This window comes from Hippichthys cyanospilos, chromosome 10, assembly GCF_059441005.1.
Source record: "Hippichthys cyanospilos isolate Australia breed blue-spotted pipefish chromosome 10, RoL_Hcya_1.0, whole genome shotgun sequence".
Classification (NCBI taxonomy): Eukaryota; Metazoa; Chordata; class Actinopteri; order Syngnathiformes; family Syngnathidae; genus Hippichthys; species Hippichthys cyanospilos.
The window spans coordinates 7,260,869-7,285,129 of record NC_142378.1 but is presented as its reverse complement, the minus strand read 5'-3'; the positions used below and the strand labels follow the sequence as shown (position 1 = coordinate 7,285,129).

General features: G+C 39.3%; 2 protein-coding genes across 2 annotated transcripts in view; one reads left to right on the top strand and one right to left on the bottom strand.

Moving 5' to 3' along the window:
* The window catches only part of rxrgb (retinoid X receptor, gamma b), a 31,731-nt gene extending 30,233 nt beyond the window's left edge, over positions 1-1,498 (bottom strand). The window contains exon 1 of the mRNA XM_088425913.1: positions 1,306-1,498. Within this exon, the coding sequence (XP_088282039.1) occupies positions 1,306-1,336 (31 nt within the window). The 5' untranslated portion in view covers positions 1,337-1,498. The remainder of the gene's footprint in view (positions 1-1,305) is intronic.
* Positions 1,499-7,412: 5,914 nt separating this feature from the next.
* atf6 (activating transcription factor 6) overlaps positions 7,413-24,261 on the top strand; it is a 30,553-nt gene continuing 13,704 nt past the window's right edge. The window contains exons 1-10 of the mRNA XM_088426117.1: positions 7,413-7,610; positions 8,601-8,677; positions 8,958-9,039; positions 9,428-9,525; positions 10,403-10,526; positions 10,691-10,894; positions 14,299-14,456; positions 20,713-20,898; positions 22,044-22,135; positions 23,302-23,436. Of these exons, the coding sequence (XP_088282243.1) occupies positions 7,514-7,610; positions 8,601-8,677; positions 8,958-9,039; positions 9,428-9,525; positions 10,403-10,526; positions 10,691-10,894; positions 14,299-14,456; positions 20,713-20,898; positions 22,044-22,135; positions 23,302-23,436 (1,253 nt within the window). The 5' untranslated portion in view covers positions 7,413-7,513. The remainder of the gene's footprint in view (positions 7,611-8,600; positions 8,678-8,957; positions 9,040-9,427; positions 9,526-10,402; positions 10,527-10,690; positions 10,895-14,298; positions 14,457-20,712; positions 20,899-22,043; positions 22,136-23,301; positions 23,437-24,261) is intronic.

Here is a 24,261-nt window from a genome sequence, read left to right as displayed (position 1 = left end):
CTCTAACATTTATACATTCAACATTATTCAAATTCTTCATTCCTCACATTCCCCAAATCACTTTTCAGGAGACCCCCAAAATGGCAAGTTCATTCAACCATTAGCATTGCATCATCAAAGAGCGTAAGCCATTTTTACCACTTTAGATCAGGGATGTCCAAACTGTGGCCCGGGGGCCATGTGCGTCTCTTGGTTTTTAAGCGTCCCGCGACATATGCTAAAAATACATCCAAATTCTATCCATCCATTTTCTAGAGCTGCTTATCATCACTTGGGTTGCAGGCTTGCTGCTGCCTATCCAAGCTGTCTACGGGCAGTAGGCGGGGGACACCATGAACTTTGGTTTAGATTGTTGTTGTTTTTTTAAATAACTCACCAAAATGACATGCATTCTCAGCCAGGTGCCAGGGATATCCGCCACCACTTTCCACATTATTCAAGATGATTCAATTTCATTGCAAACAATTCCACATCATTCACTGTCATTTCATTATGGATTCTCACAAAATTTCTCCAGCGTTTACAGATGCTTCTGTTCTGAAAGCACATGCCGTACTTCTTTAGCACACGGACCAAAAATATCAAAACATCACATGATGATGACTAAAACATATAATGTGTGTAATTGAACTTGTTAATTCAGTATACTGAACAAACAAAACCCATCTCCTTTGGCCCACTGTGATCCACGTGTTGCCAACTCCACGGGGCTGTAAAGCTGTCACATAAACAATTCTGCTAATAGAAGGGCAATGAGAGAGAAAAAAAAAGAAAGCCATCAGCTGGTTCAAGGACAAAGTCGTCGAGTCAGAGCAGGAGTGAAGCTTTACTTAGCAAAATGACATCACGCTATCCGTGGGATGGATGCCCTCCAAGATGACCCACGTTGTGAGAAAGGGGGTGTGTAGTGGGGGGGGGGGGCTGCGACTTTGTGCCACAAGCAAGTTTGTGACAACAAACCCGCTCGTTTCTGCTGTCTGTTATCACGCTACGCCTCTCAATGCGCCGAGCAGTAAATTTAAGTTTCAAACAGTTGAGCAGACTCATAAATTACACAAGCGCTATTAAAATGCCAACCTCTGACCTTGCCTGACCGCCACGACCACCTGACTTTATTTACAGCACAAAAATAAGAGCGTGGAAGAGCGGCTGCACGGGGCACTAGGACCGAGGCTGCGTGTGCTGAAAGCCCGGAGAGAGGACGCCATGGCCGGGGAATACTCCTCCGCAAAGTGCCCTTCGTATCTGTCTCTCTCCCTTTCCACGCGACGGCTTAAAAAGTGGCATAGAAAGAAGCGTACTTACTTAAATGGACATACGGATCATGGCTGTCCATTACGGCGCTGTTATCGAGATTTCGTAGGTGTCCTACAGTTGGCGGTGCTCGGCATCCCAGCGCATTCCACTCCCGGGCCGGACTGAAAAGTGTGCGAGGCGGCTCTAAAGCCCGGGGGGCCCGGCCAGGGAGGAGGAGGAGGGGCCGCTCAAAAACAGCACTTCTCCCAACGACAACAGTGGTCCGTATCAAGCTTCAACACGATCGAGACCAAACGCCTCTGCTGCTGCAGTGGTGGATCTCGGTGTTGTTGTTGTTTTTTCATATAATTTGTTGGCCCACTTTACGGTTAAATAGAAGAATTCTCTTATAAACAAAATACCCAGAATCAGACGCCAAGGCTGTCAGCTGAGAATCCGGGAAAGAAATGTTTGCTGGAAGGAAGCATGGCAATAAAAGGCTCCACACGCATATAACATGATTTTTTTACTTCATTTATTGCCTTTTAAAAGTAAAATTCACATTGCATTTCAGGAAAACAAACCATGTTGAATCTGCAGCACAGCACAGCATCACTCAACACTAGCAGTAACTTGTTTTACATACAGTACCTCTGATAATACATCTTTTTCTGCATCTAAACGGCTATTAAATAATGAACATAAAGACCGGAAAATGAACCATGTTGAATCTGTAGTCATGCAAAGCATCAATCAGTGAGATGTTAAGTTACAGCAATTATGCTTTATGTAATGTACCTTTGATAATACTGGTGCATGTTTTTCTGCAAAAAAGCTAACTATTCAATGATTATCTATCTATCTATCTATCTATCTATCTATCTATCTATCTATCTATCTATCTATCTATCTATCTATCTATCTATCTATCTATCTATCCATCCATCCACCCATCCATCCATCCATGCATCCATCCATCCATCCATCAGCTAGTTAGTTTGCTCACAAGCTAGCTAACTAGTGAGCTTGTTGAATGAGTTAATGTGACACACAACATGTATAACTCAATAACAAATCAAATGAAATATTTTAGAAAGAAATGTGGTTGCACAAGTGTGGACACCCTCATACCTGAGAGTGTGGCTGTGTTCAGAATTTATCAATCACATTCAAACTTTTAATGGGGAGTACCACAAATCTACAACTACTGTATGTAAAGTGCCTCTGTTGAACCCCAACTAAAGTTCAGCTCTTCTCGTAGTCTTTGACTTTTTTGGAGTCATATTTTACAGCACAAGGCATGGTCTGCAGAGAACCTTCACATTCACAATCTCATTGTTTAAACATGTTCATCAAGTATTTCGAGGGTATACAAGACAATGAAACACAGAGAAGCCAGTTAATCAGGTTTATTTATCTATCCGTTCATCATTATTGTGTGTATTATCTTGATTTTTTTTCTTTAAAAAAAAAATCCATATTGCAGCCCGATAAACTTTTAATCCGGCCAGCCAAACATGAAGAAATTGTCAGTCAGCAGGAAAGTTATATAAAAGCTGTATTTTGTTCTTTTAGAGTCATTTTAATAAATAGTTAAATACATGGGACTCGAAAAACACTGTTGTAATGCTTTTGTTGATTTTCTTTTGAAATTAAAGCACATGTTTTCCAGATTGTTTTTCTCTGATGAGGTGCATTAACAAAACTCTCCATCCATCTGCTCCTGGTCTGGCCATTTTGTCCAATTTTACAAGTCTCTGTGGCCCTCAAGTCAAAATGTTTTCCCACCCCTGCTTTAGATGTTTATTTCATCTCTTGTTTACCTGTTGCTAGTATGAGAGGGACTAAGACAAGATGGTGGCCCCCTCCTCGCCCCTTTGGAGTACACCCCCAACCTCCCACACACATACACACACCCCTCTCCACACAGAGGGGTCATGCAGGGGTGAAGCTCCCGGTACCTCCGAAGGTTATTCAAGAGTCAAGCTGCACTGAGCCATTCACTGACTTGAACTGTGCGAGCGCGCCAGACGCTCCGTCAACGCCGGGGCCGCTGACCACTCAGCTGCCCCACTAATGGGACCGGCACCCCTGGCTCCACCGTCCTTGTAACAGCGACCCATAAAAGAGCTCAGGAGGATGCTAACCAAGATGAATGGCATTTTTTTCCTTCTCGGCTCATTCTGCGCTAATCAGAGCTTTTCATTTGTTATGGCCTCGCGCCAGCCCCTCCGCCACGGCCTCCATTAGAGGCCAGATAACGTATAAATTCATTAAAGTCAAAGAGGGACATAAAGTGGTCATTTGTCAGACCGTTCTTTGTGTGGCCCTAATGGTGGCACATGGTTCAAGGCATTGAGATGATTTCAGAGGGCTTTTTTGTTATGCCCTCTCTGGAACATTAGGAGTGAAGGCATGGGAACTTGTGGAGAGACATATTTCGAGCCAACTTTTGGATATTACATTTTTACATCTGTTACATAACAAATTTTAAAAATGATTTTTACAAAGAGCTTCATTTGAACCGTTTTGGAGGTTCTTTGGCTCATCCATTAACTTCCACATGCTATCACCTATCACCAACACATACACACGCAGTCAATGAAGCAACTCTCTACACTAATCCCTTTGTATTCACAGCCCCATTCCCACTAAACAATGTCCTCCCAAGCACTAATCCCAAACCAAGCTCTACAAACCTGGTGGGCCACATGCTAGCAAGGAACCAAGAACCATAAAAGGCCAACAAAAAAAACCTGACTAACAAGCTGCTGCATGTATCACCTTAAAACACTGCTTATTATCCAATATATCTACATTAAATGTATAGAGAACTGGAGGAGCCTTCAAATAAACACATGTTCTTCTTCCATCCTGGTTGGAGGTTGAGGATATTGTTGTTGTCGCGGGAGAGGGCACCCTCCATCTGCCTGTGCTCTCATTAGCCCATCTCCATTACATTTTATCAGAGGTGACCCCCCTCCTTCCCTCCCACACCCCTTCACTTGTGTGACAACCCCTCCTCCCAGTTCCATACATACGACTGAGATGATAAGTGTTCTACCCTCTTTGTGTTGGCCTGCATAAAACAATGCAACACAGCGCAGAGAAACATCATCCATCTCAAAGGTCATCAATCTGGGACACAAAAGATGAAATGTGGTCTGAACTGGCTTTTTTTTTTTTTTTTTTTTTTTTTACAAAGGGTGTTTCTCTGTTTTGAGGAGCGTTTCCACCACTTCTCTTGCTTTTTTTTCCCTGACACAGCAGATCACTGAAATGATTTTACCTTATGTGGCCAGATGATTGTGTGGAATGATTATTGTTTGTGTATGAAGAAAAAAAACGGAATCATTTCATTTGGTTTGAACCAACCAAGGAGCCGTTTATCCAGAAAATGCTAGTTTGTGGTATAAAGCCAGGGTTTCGCAATTGTTTTTGCCCTGGGGCCTGCATTTTTCTGTCATTTTTTCACTTATTGTCAGTTGACACAATTTTTGAAGATGACACGAACAATAAATGATATATTTTGTTTGAAAATAATCTTTGATAGACTTTCTCCGATCTCCGATCAGCAAGTTTAGAAATAAAAAGATTGATTCCTGATCCAATCACAAGATGTGGCAATATGTCTCTTTTAATAACCTGTTTATTTCGTTAGCTATACAGTACTTGTATACTGTTTAAACAGTACCAACAAAAATATTCATATAATTTATAGAATAAACCATTTATGCTTATTCATGAACAGTATCCACTTTCGACTCAATTACTTCAACACATCTTCGCATCCAGAGGGCTTTTGTTTGTTGCAGTCATTTGAGACATTGTGGAATCTTACCATTTGAATTACAAATTTAAGAAAAATTCTAGAAACAACATTGCATAAATATAAAATTGGATAAGGTTTAACCAAGCAACATCGCCTGCTGAACATTATTTGCACTGTTTTCAAGACTGTCTGAAACAACCAACGTTAAACGTTGGTAACGCTAAATGGGAAGCATTTTGTAATCGGTGTTGAACAAACAACATTGTCTGTGTATGTTTTGCTAATGAGCATTTATTATCATCGCCAGCCATCATGACTACATATAACAAGAGGCAGACACAACATGCAACCACCTTGGACGATGATGCGATTTTATGAGGAAAAAAACAACAACATTTGAGGCTTGTGGTTAAGGGCCATTTGCTTATCATAATATCACGATTAATCCTTGTTTTATCCCTGTGAATGTAAATTGTAATGCTTGTAACCCTACATATGCATAGCAACAGCAGGATTAAAAATACATTGGAAACCAGTGAATTTTCAGCATTACATTAACATTCAAATCACTTGGCATAACACAGATTCTCATATTAAATAAATGACAATCATAACAGGATCACTTCAGACGAAAAGCTTGAGACATCGCGCCACAGTCTTAACCTATTAAAGCACTCTTTATTGGGATAACCTGCTAATCCGATGTCCATGTCTGGATATGAGGGGCATTACACACAATCAATATGAGGATGCCCCTTCTCATTGGCCCCAAGCACCTGCCGTCATGCACGCTATTAACTCACTCTTCAAATCAAGCACATGCACATTTTCAAAGCGCTTGAGAACACATGTTGGCCTATTGTTCTTTTATAGATTTATACAGGTGGGCCAAAATATCAATAATGTCACGTATGATATCATATTGTTGTTATGGTTCACCCCCATATCGATACTAAAGTGTTGAATATCAATGTGATTATGACTGCTTGACCTTCAAGTACGTGCAGGCGATTTGGATATTATGAAGTATTTTAAAGCACTGCAATTGGCTGCCAACCTGTTCAGGGTGTCCCCCACCTTCTGCCCTAAATCAGCTGGGATAGGCACCAGCAAGCCTGTGAACCTTGTGAGGATGAACAGCTATAGAAAATGGATGGAAGTACTCTTACGCTCGTTTGAGAACAACTTGACATTGCTATACTGTATTCAGACTAACACTATACTCTAGTTGGAACTACATGAGCGTTTAAGCCCTACATCTGTAACGGCTGCTCAGTGCCAAAAATGACATTATGTTGTTACAAAAATACAAAACAAGAAATGTTCAACCTTAAAGCAACTTTGTTTATTCGTTATGTCATGTTAAATTAATGGATATAGCAAATTTTATATAATTATGAAGTATCGTTTGAAAACTAGTGTGATAATTTGAATTTACTCATTTATTTGAATATCCTGGGTTTTTGTGTTCTAAAGTGCTCAGTCAGGACTTGTAGCAGATGGCCGACTCTTAACAAGTGCTTCTTGCGCCATAACAAAGTCAAATGAGATGATCTCCTGATCTGTCAAAATGCAACAGACAAGATCCAATCCAGTGCGGAGTCAAACAGACCACCTCAGGTTAATCTCCCAGTGACCTGAAATGTCCACGACGGATTAGTGGGGTGTACACCTGCTTCAGATTTTTAATACACACCTTGGGGCAGGGTTTTCTATCCTTTATTTAGTCGAGGCACATATCCAAACTTCAAGCAGTCTGCAGTGGGTTGGGAATTGTATATGCCCTTTCAAATGGTGTCACGTTCTGCTGTGTTTGGTGCCATTTGGTTTTGTTTTACCATTGTTATCACGGTAAAGCAGGGTGCTTGCTGGCTATTTTGTCAGTTTATAGGCCTGGCATGATACAATTAAAGTAACTGTGAGAATGAGTGCAGTTTGTATGTAAATTATTGATACATCTTATCTTTGTTTTATGTCTAATGCCAAGGGACAACTTATGTAAATTAGTTGTATGCTAACTTCAGCACATTCACACAAGTTCTGTGCCAGTATTCGCCAATGATCATTGTCTTTTTTAATCAATAAATAGTAACTATAATGAACATGAATTTCGAATTTTTATTTGCTATACAGGAGGTGAATTACGGTAAATAATAAATAAATACATAAACAAATAATTATGCGTATTGAGTGATATGACAGTGACATATGAAGGGCAAATACCTGTTTGATCACTATAGTTTGCCTCATTTTCATTTAGTTAATTCTGCCATTTTTCACCTCCAGTTTCTAGAATCATCTTGCCCCCGAGTGGCCGATGCGCGTTACAGCATAGTGTCCGTCCTTTTTGTCCCTACGTATTTGCCGTCGTTAGTGTATTAACCAGACGTGTAATATTACGACAGCAATATCACTTTCCTTCCGGTCGGAATCTTTAGATGTACACAATTTGATCTCTCGGCGTTACCGTTCTGACATCAAACTTATCAATGAATTTGAAGGAAAATGTCGTCCAACTTAACTTTAGACTTCGATAGCCATCAACGTTGTTCCATGATGAACCCGGAAAAAGGTTTTACTATCGACCAGGGAGGCGAGTGGGGTAAGAATTTTTTTAAAGACCTTCGCAAGGATAGACGTGTGTATTAACCAGTGAAGATCATACGCAAATCAAGTTGTGCTTCGCGAAAGGTTTAAAAAATTATTACTATAATATAGAATTTATAACGTGATAGCAGTGGGGGTGGTGTAGCATGCGCCTTATTTTGGCACGAGTTAGCATTTAGCTAACTGGAAATGACGCGATGATGTAACAGGCTGTGTTCGAAGGCAATAAACAAATATGCTGGTTCCAGACTGCAGATTCTTACGTTATTATGACAAAATGCGTACATTAGTTTGGGGTTCGAATGCTGTTGATAAGATACTGCGACCAGTAGCTGAACATTCATGTACATTTAAGTCAAATTCATGCATAATTACGTTTGACAAAATGGTACACTTTGTACCCGTGAACTGCGCTGCCATTATCGAATAAAGGGGGGCAACCTTATCATCATTATGAATATACACACGTCAAATATATTCTTATATTGCAGTTAAATGTGGTTAAAAGGTCAAAGCCACTACCAAGTAGGATTTAATTCTGCTTAAACACAGTCCCAATGGGAAATAATAGGAACGTTATCCGTTGAATGGTTAAAACTCCTTCTTGACTATACAAACTACGCTTAGAGGTAAAATTGTATGAACATTTCACATCACAATTGTTTCAACAAATTAATGCAATTTATTAGTTACAATGTCACCAAGAGTTTAGAAGAAGTGAATGTGGTTTATAATGTGAATATTTTGTGATTGTGATAATATTTAATAGATATTATTTTCTTCAAAAATTGTTTTACGTTTTTAAGTTTTGGTAGACAATTCTTTTTCTCAAGTAATTTATCTGGGTTCTCACAAGGAAAGGGAGGAGGCGGTTATTCCTAAAAACTGTAAAGGTTCAAAAAGAGGTTCATATTTTGCCTGTGTATTGTGTGGTGTAATAATGTTACACTAACCTTTTTAATGTTGCTTTTTTGTCTTACATCAGACATCAGTCTTTTTGATGAACTCGACTCCCTGGGGGATGCAGACGAGTTGTTCAAGGTTCTTGAGAACGCAGACTATGTGAGTAATGTTTGAGTTCAATTTTAAATGGACGGATCACTAGCCAGTTTTAGCAGTAAAAGTCAATATTTTTGTCTTTCATAAGTTGATGGGTTAATAAGTATTTGTAATAATATTATTTAATTCAAAAATACATCAGCCCATTATAGTGGTACTCCCAATTTCCTTTTTTTTTTTTTTAATTATGAGCCATAACTTTTTTGTTTGTTTGCCTTGTGAGCACAAATTTGTCAAGTGAGTTTCAAGCTTTACAAAAAAAAGTATCTTATTGGTGTTTTAGACATGCGGAGGTCCAGACCTTGACTTTGATATTCCCATACCTGCATGGACTGAAGATTACTACACAAGCAACACTTGCACAGGTACAACAACACATCTCCTTAGGATTACTGTATATATATGCAGTGCAGTGTATCCCTAAGATTGGTCATTACCTGAGTCCCAAGCAACTGTGATGTTGTTTTCATTCGATGGCAATTTGCATAACGCTCCCTCCCAAATAGATATAAACTGGAAATTTCCTGCTAATTTCATATTCCACAGATGCACTTTGAACCATAATACTATGTTTAGATTAGTGGGGGCATATAGTATTGTTGTAAAGAAAAGTATTGACTTCTCCAGAATAGCAGGTTTTTGGTTAGAAATAAGACTTGTCGAGCTAAGTGGCTTAATGCAAAAAAGTATGTCAGTTGCGTACATACGTCGTCTAACACAATGTCCTGTGTGTTTTTGTCCTTGTCCATCCAGATGGTGAGGGAAGCGTAAACTCGCTGTCACCTGCTCACACCTTGGCTTCCGTCCCCTCCCCGACAGCTACAGAAACGTCGTCCGTATACTCCTTACACGTAAGACATGTAGCTTCACACCTTCTTAGTTTTCCCCTTTTGACTTGCATTTCCAATGCAAATTTGACCTTCGGATCTCCCACCCTCCCTCCTTCCCTCCGATTTACATATGCACACAAATCCAGATGGTACCCAAGTACAGACAGATGCTCTTGTAGTGTACACTTCACTCCGGAGAGATGCTTATTAACAAAAGCCATAAACACGTTGTCAACTTAGTATTAATAGTCCGTCTTGTCAATGTTGGCTCATAATTTTTTAATTCAAAAAGTGTTGACAGGCTTTGTCAAATTAGCATATTTTAAAGAGCAGGTGTTTACACATCTTAAGCAAATAAGGGCAGGCCTTCCTAGTGACTTCTGCAAACAATTGGAATGTAGTCCCAAGGACACTAAAAGGACCTTAAATTTAGAAATTCACGAGGACACACATTGATATAGTGGTATAGTGGTTTTTCTGCTCAATTCATATTCTGTAAATGCAATAATAATGGTGTATAGAACATTATAGTCAAGAAAGCTTTGGGGTTGACTTCTCGTTTACTATATGAAAAAAGTGTGACATGTAGTCTGTTTTTGTGCCACAATGAACCCATTGTAACAACTTTGACATTTTAGCGCATGTGACATTTTATTGTGACTTTTGCAAAATTGTGAATGAACTATTATTTATAATTATAATATTTGTCACATGACCAGTAAATCAAGTCTTGTAGCTTTTATATTAGTAGTGATAGCATTTATTACCCTGTCTTAATAATGGACCAGATTTTGATTAGCTTAAGCTTTGACTAACACTTGACTAACAGATGTAACTCACTCCGTGACCAACCCGTAACTCTGTTCACTTCATGTTCATTCGCATATTCTTCCTGCAGGATGAGGCCTTATCTCCACAGTCACAGCCATCCCCGGTGTCAGTGTGCTCTGAGTCCAGCGGGTTTTCTGAAATCACTCCGCCACCGAAAAAAGCGCCAAAAAGGTCCAGCCAGACAACACGAGGTGAGGTGGCCAACATTACAACTCTTAGTTCAGATGCTTTTGGCTGTTCTTCTGCATGGGTGATTTCAGCTACGACTATATAAAAATGTCTTTAGTTAGCCGCACAGTGAGAAAATCATAAACAATACCAGTCCTGTCCTTGTATCACCTTTGCTGGAACACAGCCAAACCGGTGCAGTCAAGCAACAGGCCCATTCAGATGAGCGCCAAAGTTTCCATCCAGCCCAAACCGCTGATTGCAGCTGTGCCCTTGGCTCATGCGGCCACTTCTCTGCAACCCAAGACAATCATCCTCCAGCCCCTGCAGACCACCATGTTGCCTGTGGTCAAAGCAACTCCCATCAGCATCAAGCCAGCGCCCTCCCCAGGTATGAGCTTAGACGTGCAACACTGCATATACTTTTTTGCATCAAACTTTTGTTTTTGTTTTTTTGGGAAGAAACATCTATTGCTGTCTTTTTTTTTTTTTTTTAAATACTTTTGGTTAATATCGTTGAGAGAAAAAGAAAAGCTGTTATATCACCAATGTACACGTGTCATTTGTAATGCAACCAACAGAGGGCACTGTTGGCCTACAGTGGAAAATGACCCATTCAAAATAAGAAAAACAAGTCATAGACTTGTCTATTTTAAAACACGATTTCTCACAGTGCTTGGAAAACAATCATTTATTATTGTTTAACTTTTTTTTTCATTTTCAAGCTTTTTATAGTACTAATCTTTAGTTCCCAAATCCAAGGTTATCAAGCATTTTGAAAATGAGTACTATTTTTGGATACTGATTAATGTGATGGGCTATCAGATGTATCCACACTACTGAAGTAAAAAATGTGTTTAAATTTACTTTCCTAATGTTATGACTGTAATACCCACGCATGTATGTGAAGGCACTGATTATATTAACTATAGATGTCACTACTACCGATACTACTAATACCTTTGATCCCCCCGGATCATTTTTGAGACAGGCCTGCCTATTCCAATAAAACATTTCCTTGAAATTATATGAAACAAATGGCAATTTTATGTACTTCTAATTTGTAATTTCGAGGTTGCGATCAGAAAACTGCTCTGAGAGCATCAGATATTAGTTTTGGCTGCCGCGAATATCATAAAATAAGGTTAGATAATTAGTTATCAGTACTAGCCCATCCCTAACTGTAATGAAAGATTTTGGCCCATTTACTTATCATATCCTCGTGGCACCCAGCCTATTTGTTGTTTTGTTTTTGTAAGACAGCAAGGTTAATTGCTTCCTACACAGACACAGGAGACACCAATGGAAAGGCCGAAACCCGATGTTTTATCATGCTTTACCGATTTTTACATTAATTCTTTCAATGGCAACTCGCGAACAGGGTGCAATAGAATTATTTTCTGTTGAGATCCCAAAACCACCGGGGGGCGCTAGCGGAAAATGTATGACATCCTTTTATTTTGCTGCAGGGAAGCGTTTTTATTTCATGCAACATATAACATACTGTATCTGCATATTCCTGTCTGCAAAATCTGCAGCACTGAATAAATGAAGGTTTTATATCCTCACGAAATGAAATTATTTCAAAGTAAAAACAGCCTTGGAATTGCTTCATGCTTACGTTGCATCATTGGATATGTTATTAAAGGAAAGCCTCATGCGGATAACTAAATGCATCAGGTTATCATTATATCTCATCCAGCGCAGAATATTACTTTTGGTTTGACTGGACATTTGCTTTCATGTATGTATTCTGTTGTTCTGATATATTGACTTATTCAATATAATTATGACATATAAATATTCCCATTTCAATTTTATAGAGATATACTGTATTTAGAGCATAGTTGCTTTTGCTATTATCACAGTGCTGCTATTATTGTCCGTAAAGGGGCTGTATGTTCCAAACAAATATATATAAATTTTTATGGAAGTAAAAATATATTTGTATTTGACGATGTTATGACCCTTTCAAAGTCAGCCCAAGTTGGGTTAGTGAAAAATCCACGGACACCAAAGCATTAATTAAGGTCAAAAGAGTCAGATGTAGATTTAGAACAAAACCAAATGCCTACCGTAGTGGAGAATAGAATAGGTTGGGTCTCAGGTCGATAAAGTGAAAACAAGTACAGTGAATATTTATTTTGAAAGTGGACTTAATAAATCAACTTTCCTTCCATTGAATAATGCCATCATGTTATTAGTACAATTCTTGCGTATGAGGTTTGAGTTCTTGATTGGGACACTGTTTATGTTTCTTCGGTATCTTGCACCTTATAGATATGTATCTTCCATTTTCAATGTTTTTCCCATCCTGCTTTCACAGCCCCCAATGTGTTACATCTTTTAACACCTCAGCCCATGTAAATACTTATCATCCAAGTGGGCGGTGTAGCTGCTCAACTCTTCTTGCCTTGAGTTTGAACTTGGCTCCTCCGTCGTCCACTTGGTACTAGCCACGGCTACAGATGGCCAAGTCTGATACATCGGAGCTTTGCCGCAGAGACCAAAGTCTAAAGTTCCCTGTTCTTTTTTGAAAATGTTTTACTATTGAGCTATTTGCATCAATCAAATGGAAGAAAAATGACAGTAATGTTTTCATTTGGTTGTCTGGCCTGGGCTCTAATGTACTATTTACAAAGAACAAACTGGTCTCTTGAGGCTTTTATAGTCATCGCTCTGATTTTAAAGTGTTTGGCACAGCACAGGCACTAATTAGAAGAGGTAGCTAACATTTGATTAGCTCTGACGGGCTGTTTCGCATTAAGAGTAGCTGGGAAGAGTTCCTGGAAGTGGAGTTCCTGTGGGGTTACCTACTGCTTTGATATGCTTTCTTTTCTTTTGTGATATGGCTGCTTTATCCTATCAAATGTAACCTGTGTTTTCCAAACGAGGCTACGAGGTGCTCAAAAATGTGCATTTTTTGAGCGCATAAACAAAAGACGGCTCTCCACTTGCAATGTGGATGCTACAAAAATGACAGATCACTGACAGGAAACTTCTCTTCCACCTGTAAACATTACATTGAGGGGCATTTAAAGAGATGAGGGGTTAAAGGAGGTCATCAGTAGTGAGGGGGGCTCTTTTCCAGATGCAGCCAGGGGCTCTTTATACACATAACAATCATGTATGTCTATATATGTGTAATCATATGTCTGCTAAACTCTTTCACACCTTTTGTTTGGGATAAGGTAATGCCTTTATTGTGAAATCTTTGATGTATAATTATTTGTTAAGTAGTCCATTTGCTAGCTAATTGTATTACTGTGTTGCGAAAGACCACCATGTGCTCATATAACGATAACATCGGCCTAAAATGTCCACCCCGTCAGCAAGAGTAAATATTGCATTAGTTTGCATGTAAATTGTCTACTTAGTTACCAAATTTTTTCTTTCTATTTCTGATAGTCAAGTAATCATTTTGAGACCAAGTTAAATTTTAAATTGTCCAAACTATGGCATTATTTCACTTGTAAATGTTCTGCTACGTCTTTTGTCCTCCATGCAAGCAACCTTATTATCCTTGTGTTGAATCAAAACCATACAATTATTGCTTTATATGTGTCTAAGTGTTTTTGTTTTTTCAAACAAGTGTAAGAAATTACTATCAAGCCTTTATGTTACGATAAAATGCACTTATAACAATGATTATGAAGTTCATTGTAAAATCAAACTTTTTTTTGTGAACTGTTAAAATCTCAAAGACACCTTATGGTAAATGACAAATTTAGGTTATGTATGATCGATATATATGTATGAAGTATAAGTAAGCATTTTATCTACTTTCACTTGTAGGCCAACCCATCATGCTGTCACAACCAAGCCAGTTAGTCCAGATCAACACGTCGCAGGCTGTCACTGGCAATGTGGTCACCATGCCAACCCTGGGCCATGACAGGCCTGTTGTTGCCCCACCGGTGGTCACGCTTCAAAGCCCTTCTTCGGATGACGACGTGAGTTAATGGTTTTTACTTGGGGTGGGGTGGAAACGCTATGCTCTGCGCCTGACACAACAATGTGACAATTGCCATCTGTTGCTTGGTAGAGTTCAATCATAACTGCCTCATATGCCAGTGAAAATAATGGCACACCCATTAGACCCCAATATAGAACTGCCAACAACTGGAAGTCAGACAATTTGTCAGTCCATTTTCCACACATATCTAGTCCTCATTTAGTTGAACTTTACACTGGAAGGCAGCAGAGAGGAACCTCAAAATTGTGAGGCAGAAGCGCCTACCACAAATAAATCGTAATCAGCTAGGACGTCCATCCATCCGTCCATCCGTGTTCTATAGCCGCTTATCCTCACAAGGGTCGCGGGCTTGCTGGTTGCCAGCCAATTGCAAGGCACACAGATACAAACAACCATTCAAGCACCCAATCACACCTAAGGGCAATTTAGTATGTCCAATATATCTGCCATGCATGTTTTTGGAGTGTGCGAGGAAGCCAGGAGAGAACCCACGTAGGCTCGGGGAGAATATGCAAACTCCACACAGGAAGGCCGGAGCCAGCTGGAATTGAATTAGGGTCCCTTAACTGTGAGGCAGACGTGCTAACCACTGCCCCACCGAGCGGCGTAAGCCAGGACATACATTTTCATAACATCGCAATAATGTCGTTCTCAGCCAGGACATACATTGTCAACATCACAATAATAATTACCATATGTGTGCATTTTTACATATTCATTTTGCAAAAAAAAAAATAGTGTTCTGCATTATGTTTAAAATAGATGTTGATAAGAAATAAAGAATAACTTAGTAACTTTTGGTTATGATTCGCATGTGGAATTTACAATTTTTGCAACAGACTTAATAGCGTGTGTAAGTTAAGATAATGTAATGAACTGCCATGTTGATGTGAAGTTTCCTGATAGATGTCATTTTGTACACATACTCTGTCTGCATTGTTTCTGTTTAAACATCTACAAATCTTTCCTTGACTGTCTGGATTGTTTGCCTCTGTTACACAGAGCCTCAATGTTGTTTCAGGCTTAGGTCCACAGCTCTGCTGCTTGCGATGGTTCGCTTTTGTCTGACCTTTTTGATGATCCGAGAAATGTTCTCACAGCTCTGTTTGTCGCCATTTTTTCCCTGGGAGATGGGTCTCCACATGCTGTGTTTGCTGTTTAACTTGGCGTCCATTTTGTCAAAATGTTTCATTAATCGCTTGTATGAAGATCTCTTCGGGTCCATTTTAGCAAAACAAAAATCGTCCGAAGAAAATGGAATGCAAACAAGTTGAACAAACCAGATGATGAGGCACTTTTCAAGTCAATCAAAATCTGAATGGGGTTTTCTCTACACTACGCCCTCAAATCAGGTCCTGCTTTGTCCATTTTAGTGACAGTAGTTCTTTGAAAATGACTTGTTTACAGTGAGAGGTCTAGAGATGGTGAAGGTCAAATAAAACTGTGCCTTTATGTAGGTCATATCCTTCTTGTTGCGAATCTATTCAGCCGTGAAATGCAGCACAGTGGTGTACTATGTGGGCTGGATCACAACAAACGTCACATCATGCCTGTTAAACGCGGCCTGCCTGTGCCAGGTGTTAGTACCCGCTATTCATGTGCCCAGGCTTTTACTGTATTGTGACGTAAAGTTAGGTTATAAAAGCCCGGGTGTTAAATGGCTGCAAACGATTACATGCTTCAGACAGGTGTTGTGCTAGATGAAGCCTTTGTAACAGCTGTAAACATCCATCACGGGTGGGGTCCCTGCTATGTAATGCTTCTGCTGCACAGCCGGAGGATTTGGCTGCTCCAGAATTAAACACATCAGCCTCCACAAATCTTCCATTGTCAGGCTTAGGGGATTTACAGAAGACCCTGTATTGGGTGGTGGGAATCTTGATTGATCGTTCATTTTTACAGTGTGTGTCCTTTGGATACCCTTTAACTTTTAGCAATGAAATAGAGGTACAACAAGTAATTGATAACTTGGCAACTAATCATTTATCAAAGTTTAGCAAAGTCATCATTTCTGATGATTGTTTATATAGGTTTTTTTTTTAATTTAAAATTGTACAAATCATTAGAATTTCAGCTTCTCAGCAGTAAATATCCTCTATGAAAGCAGACTGATCTGATCTTTATTTTGATTTTTTTTTTTTTAATTGCATTTGTTTTGAAAAATAATTTCATTTTGGGCTATTTACACGTTACATTTTACAGCCCAAACCAGTCTCTGAATCATAAATAATTCATGTCAATTTGAAGTGATTTTTTTTTTTTTAATGTAGCCATAGAAGTCAAACATTTAAACATGAAAATAATTGGTTCATTTAAGCCCTAGTTGTAATGCAGCAGGGTTTTAGTATATGTGCTTTTTTAGGTTTCATAAATTTACTTGATAGAAAAATCACATATAAAAATAGGTTTATACCTTCAAAATCCCGACAACGTTGACTCACCACCCATCATTCGAAGTAAATAAAAACTGACATATTTATGAGGATTTTGTACTCTACCGTATGTTGTCCTAATAGATTTCTCTATGGAACGTTTGGGAGAACTGCAAATGCAAACAGACGTTTAAAATTATGGCGTTTAATGTGTTGGTAAAAGACAAACAAACATTACTGAGTTGCTCAAAAAAATCTATGGCTCCCCTAATTTTCGGGAAAACTTGCAACCACATAAAAGGCATGTTTGATTTATTCACCCAGAGTTTGTGGGAATCGAATGCATCTGACCGTCCTGCATAATATTGTGTTTAAAACTTGGAAAAGGCTAACACCAATTGTCACCATGTGCTGAAATGACCCAGATGCAAGAACTTGGAGAAATGATGCAGGCTTTTGTCTGGTGAGATGGCCATGACTCCTTTTTGACTCTATGTGAAAGCACAGGCAATAAAGGCATCAAGCAGCTACATTAACTTGCTCTAATATGGTTGCTTACAACATTTACTTTCACAATGACATGTTTTTTAGTGATGAATAAGGATTGTTTATGTACAGAGAATTCTTACTATTGGATACAGTCAAACTGTTTGGTGCGGCAGTACATAGAATTTACAGGCCTCGCGGCGCTGGGACACAATTCAATATAATCCAATTAGGCATATGAAGCAAATATGTAACCACTTTTAAATATACTAAATAAATCATAAGGCCATTTTAACTCATAGATGGGTAAAATGGCACTTAGAAATAAATTACAAGTAATTTTGAGTAATTGTCAGCGTCTGAACAATTGGTTTTCTGCACAGAAAAGACCACGGGTTAGACTCTAACCAGTTCTGATGAGAGCCTCTTCTCCGCTGCCTTTTATTAGTTTCTCAAGTAGGGTATGATGTTTCAATAAAACAAAAATGAATCTCTGTTAAGCTGTCTTTGATCCATTAACATTCCTGACATTCACCATTTTCACGCACCCTGAGCAAATATGGTTTATAGATTTGTTTAAATGATCAAAATGAGTGATACTTTGTAACATTAAAGTTTTAAATGTTAATAATATCTTTTAGCATTTTACCTTTGTCTCATAACCTAATACAGGATTCGGTTTTCATACATTATCTGAAGACGTGGCGAGCCAATGAAAAACACGTTGGAGGCCGCAAATGGCCCCCGTGCCGGACTTAGAATACCCCTGGTTTAGTGTCCTCAGTCAACCTACAATGCATGTTTTTGGAGTCTGTTTAATGTTCAGTCTTTCTCAAGCATTTTTAACCCTCCTAGTAATGTACAAAGTATAGTTAGTATAGTTTTTGTTTTGAAATTTTGCGGGCTCACAAGTCACCTCTCTTGTATGCGCACCCAGGCCACCGTGATCCATGTTTAGGACAGCAAAGATATATTTGTTTCAGTTTGTGAACTGAATCCCATCCATTCATGATGGGATAATCACACACTTCCTCCATAGGTAGCACTTCATCTGCACAATTGCATGACCGACTGACAGCTGTTAGCAGCTGGTCCCCTCTGCGGCCCTTGAAAAGACAGCTAGAGACATCTAATCTGCTCATGAGCAGACTTAATGTGTTTGTATGGTTTACATGGTACCCACGCATGAATATTTTCTCAGCAGCAAATGGGCAACCAACGTTTTTGCCATCCTCAACCCCAATGTGGTGTCGAGGCGACGTTCACTCTGCTCTCCACTCCCTGGTAACTGCGTAGTTGCGGCGTTCCCAGGCCTCACTCTCGTGGCACGACTCCCATATCCAGCCTGGGAGACTGAGGAGTTTCTCAGGAGACGGAACACAAATACTGTCATCCAAATAGCTTAATCACTGACAGGGCTATTAGTCCTGTGATCTTAGAGGCCTATGGAACGCGTCTGTTTGTAGTAGCGTGGATTTTTTTTTTTCTCAATATTTGCATTGGTCCAGTATTTTGTTCATTTCTGTTTTGCTTTGTTTTAAAGGTGTGACTGGGTAAAATGTGATCTTTCAGGAAACGCCAGATTCTAAATTGTTAAAATGCAAAAAATATGTTTTTGGTTTTGTTTAACAATGTAGCTTGAGTGTGAAACTATCTTAGATGAAGTAGGGCTGTCATTCAAATATTTATAGAATCAATGATGTATTGATTATGCCATTTATTGAGCAAATAATTGGATCAAGGTTTATTTTGCATAAAAATGTATTACTAGCTATTACTCCCATCAATTAGTCAGATATTCCTTTTCAATCCAGATTTTTTGATTACTACCAATTAGTTGTTTTATTTCTTATCCCCTGTTATGAGACGGTTTGGGCAATCCCTAAGAGGTTGTGTAATATTAGACTCTGACTTCATACAAAATTCTCACCGACCTTTATGAAACTGATCTACAGGTGTAGTTAGGTGTTTTTTTTTTTAATTAAAAGCAGCATTTTGCTAATTTTTTGATTAAACACAGAAATAGTCTTTTTTTTTAACTACAAAATATTAGAAATAATTAGTGTTGAGGCTGACAAAGACTTTGGACAATTGTTTTTCATTAAAAAAATGTTTTCAGATGAGTACTTGATTTTCAAAATAGTTCTTGATTTGCAAATTGATTAATTGGGATCTACATAATTATAGCGGATCACATACCTGTTCAAAGTTTAAAAAAAAAAAAAAAAGTGCCCGACTGAATGAGCCATTTTATTTCTCTAAAATGAAGTTTTGGTTTGAAATCGTATGACTCCCACAGCTTGTTCAAACGTAGCTCAACATTGTTTTCAAGTCTTTAACTCATCAGAGGATTTTGTGGGTCCGTAATAGGAAAACATTTCTCAAACGGATGACACGCTCCCTAAACACATCCTTCCTCACCAGCGCTTAAAGCATTTTGATGTAAATATTCTTCAACAGAAGCTTCATCACATGCACTTATAGCCTCTGGGGTGTGAATGAGGTGCATGGATGTCGTGAACCCATTGACAGATGACTTAAGCATTTGTATTTAAGACTCCCCCATCATTAGTACTAAACAGGAATGCGAGTGAAGCAACCCTGACCTCCTTTTCCTTTATCCAATTCCTTCTATCTCATGTTTCTTTTTACTGGCACTGTGGTCTCTTGTCTTTCCTGCCAGCATTCTGCTCTTGTCACTCTTTTCTTTTGTCACACTTCATGACCACAGAAATGAAGTATGTAATGGAACTTTTAACACAATGAGATGCAATGTGAACAGATAATAATGCCTTTGTATTTGTAAATGTTGAAGCAACATATGGCTCGGTAACAGGGCACATTTGGCTTGTTCCAAGTTGTCAACATTTGATGTAGACTCGGTTTCGTGCAGGTAGAACCGATGACCACATTACTTCATTCCATGTTTTCTCTGCACATTTTCATTTCTTGTTCGCAGTAAACTGTCAAGGCATTTTCTCCATTACAATAACATATAAAATATTACCACAATAACAGCCAAGCAGATTTTCAAGCTTCAATGTGAAAAAAACTGCTTTATATTTGGATAATATGCAATATAAGTACACAAGATTGACTGGGGACATTCATCACAGAAATGAAAGGCAATTTAGAACATGTATAAACATGATGTCACACTAGTGTAAGGCGCGAGTGATATACAGCCCCAGCAGGTGGTTCGTGTGGGCATAAATTGCATTCTCACATCATAGCTGCCCCATTGGTCCTGTTTGGATAGGTGCTCCCCAAACGCATCCAGATGTGATCAATCCTGTGACATGAGTCATATTCCTAAGTGTTGTTCTTTTCTTCTCCCACCCCTTGTTTCTGCCTGTCCCACTTTTCCAACCTCAGTCAAAGTTTTCCCAGAGGCAGCAGCGCATGATAAAGAACCGCGAGTCTGCGTCCTTGTCCCGCAAGAAGAAGAAAGAATATCTGCTGTCACTAGAAGCACGCCTGAAAATGGCACTGTCGGAGAATGCGGCACTTAAAAGCGAAAACGGCAGCCTCAAGAGGCAACTGGAAGGCCTGCTGAGTGAGGTGAGCATGGAGACATCGCTGAGCTTTAGGCAATGTTGGCGACGTTAACACTTGAGAGAAGGGATAAGCAACTTAAATGCAGTCAAATTTTTCATCGGTGTCCCTGGGCGAGGCCCGCAAAAGATCATATACTTCCTAACAAGATGTAGAAAAAAAAAATCACATTTTAAAAATGGACATGTGCATACATGCAGAATAGGTGCTCTTTGTTTTTCATAATACATTATCTATGCTCTATGAAAAGATGCTCTATCCTAACCCAACAACGAACAATTTGAAACAAATAACCACATAGTTATTCTACAACAAATAATTTGAATCAAATAACCTCATTCTTATTTTTTCCCTTTTCCTCCCCTAGTGCAAAAAATTCTATTTAATGTCAACACAGAACTGCTGACCCAAACGAAATTTAATTTCTGCACCCCCCCACCCAAAAAAACAACATTCACAGCTTCCTTTTTTCCCTATTCCGCCTACCTCCCCTCCCCTAAACCATGTCTGCCATTTAGTGGTGAATTGAGATATTACAACTTAGAACTTTATTCAACCCCTGCATAATCATGCATTCTCATGATTCTGTATGCTATGATCATATTGCAATTTTTTGGGAGGGGGAGGTTGATTTTTTTCTTATTTCACAGATTTCTTTTCCCCATCCCTCCTACTTTTCCTTGCCTGTTTTTTTTTTTTGTTTTAACAATGTCTTTATTTGATTTTTTTGGGGTTATATAAAAATACTAAAATAATTTAGAACATTTTGATATGGCCACTCTGAGAGTGTGGTCATGGGCCTCCAGTCGTCCACCCCTGTTCCAGAGAAAAGCAAAGGTAGTAGAGGTACTCATACACACTATAAAGTCCAAGTACCGATTATTTTCTCATCCACAGAGGTTGAAAAAGTAATAAGCCAATTTTGGCAAAGTAAGGTAAATGTCAGTGGTGTTCAAATGTAGGGAGATGTAATGTAAAAATATTGTCAGAAAATAAAAACATTCCTGAAAAATATCTACTGAAATACTTCAGCTACATCCTACTTCTGAGGAAAAAGTCCCACATAAAATGATGTCATACACAACTAGGCTTAGACATGCTGTTTGAATTAAAAAAAAAAAAAAAAAACTTTCTTTTTTTGCCCCCCACAGAATTCCGTGCTGAAGGCAACTGCTCCCAAGAGACGAGCTGTGTGCCTCATGGCAGTCCTGGTCTTCCTTGTGCTTAATGTCGGACCAATAAGGTAACACTGGAATAGACGTTTGTTGTTGCCGCTTTATTTTAAGAAAAGTCGTTGGCAGTTACTGTAAGAGTACCATTACTGCTATATTTAATTTACTGTGTGCTCACCGGAGGAAATAAATGGGAATCCCGATGATTCACTGTGGGACTCCTGCCTGTCATGTCAGACATAATCCAAAGGCTAATTGGGAACAGTGCAAACTAGTTCCTATTGAATCAGGCTGTTTGCTGCAAGCGGTTGACAGTTTGTCAAATCGCGGGCCAATTTTAGCTTTAGCTACGACTTTGCCGTGATTACAATAAAGCGGTTGATGCATACAATGTGTTTCAATGCAACCATGGACCGTAAGAATTAAGTGGTCCGTCTGGTTATGTCCTTGTTCATTTGGTCATCTTTGCAATCATTCTTCAGATGTTCTCTTTAGAGTTTATAGGGCTTTGTGACTAATAGGGAAATAAGCCTCAGAACAACCCTGCTGGGGTTTTGGTCGGATGTAAACATTTACCCCATGTGACCATCGGAACAAAACAATGTCTCGCTCTACGTGTGGCGTGAAATACTTATGTGGTCATTCCTTTTTATCTCTGCGTTGACTATTACCACATCTGATGAATTAAGACAGGTTATATAAAAGAGCTCCATTTGGCCCATTTGCAAATAGCGGTATTTTTAAATTCCAACTATAACAACAGATTCTCTGATGTCATGTTATAAAAATGTTTTTTCTCCTGGGGAGGATGTCCTCCACAAGGGATGCGAGTTGGATTTGTTGACTTTGCTAAGCTTTACTGGTTCTGATATTTCGCTGTGCAGCACTTGCATATAAAAACTTTCTAGTTTTTGTTGCTTTTGTGGTGTGCTCCCTAGCTGAGATCAGCTTTGAGTGTCAAGACAAAAGTATGCCCACTTTTTACATGCCAAAATCCTTTTTGAAATGTAAAATGAAAATGCCACCTGGTGTTGTAAAAGCAGTGAAGACACCGTATGGGCTCTTCAGTGTGCTTTGGATCGCACAGACTAGATCAGAATTGAATTTGTGTTTTGTGGCTTAAAAAAACTACTGTGTGTTCACAGGATGAGGGCCACTTGGAATTTCCTTTTTCTTTCCACCATCCCAAGTATCCTAATTTTTCCTTTCTGTTTCTCTCCACGTCCGCTTTCATCAGTCAACTTCAGGGCAACTCGGGTTCTGGGCTGGAGGTTATGTCTGTGCAGCATAGCAGACACCTGCTAGGTTTCTCCCAGGAAACAGACAGCAAGGGCGAGCCTGTTGCAAACGACGCTGTTGAGACGGCATACAGGTAACGTGCTTGACGTGACGTTGACTCTGTGTCCAATGATGCACCTGTGTTTGAGGCCTAGCTTGAACTGGTACCAACTCATTACGACATTTGTAAACATGAGCGCAAGGGGCTCTCTGCCTCTTCTCCAAACGTGTGTGCCTTCAAATATCACCGAGCTGAGTAGCAAGGTGGAAATTGGGGTCAGGCCATGTTTGACATCCAGTTTTATATCACCAGTAACAGCTTATTTTTCTAAGGGCTTATATATTTTTCTTTCTATTTTAAAAGCAATCAACGCCCATCCAGCCTCATTTGTAAATTGCACAAATAACATTCGTATTTGGTACGTTACCTCTGCACACCCGCAACCTGAAAATGATGTTTTGCAAGGTGGGTAAAGGCCAAAGTATTGGCAGCATGTGTTTTGTCAGATATACATGTGCACTATGTCACTTGTTAATACAAGCCAGTCACCTGTAGTATCAGCTTTCGTAAAACCAATACAGGGAGGAAGGAACACATTAGCATTTTCAAAAAAGGGGTGACAGTGCCAAATGCTTGCAGAGGACAGGATGATTGGGGGGAATAATGCAACCTAATCTGGGGGTCTGCCTGAATAGGAAGCTGTGTGTGCAGAAAGGTTAATATGCGCCCCTCCGTCAGAGTTACGATCAGGCCCCTGTGGTCTGACATGTTGTCTAACAGAACTTTTTCCTGGACTTGGAAAGTTGGCCGAGGTTGAGGGGGATTTCTTTGGTGGCCCACGTTTTGGTAATAAGCGCCCTCGCAGGTGGGCTCCGAGTTTAGACGTCAGCGATCCATAAACTTACGGTAATAGTTACA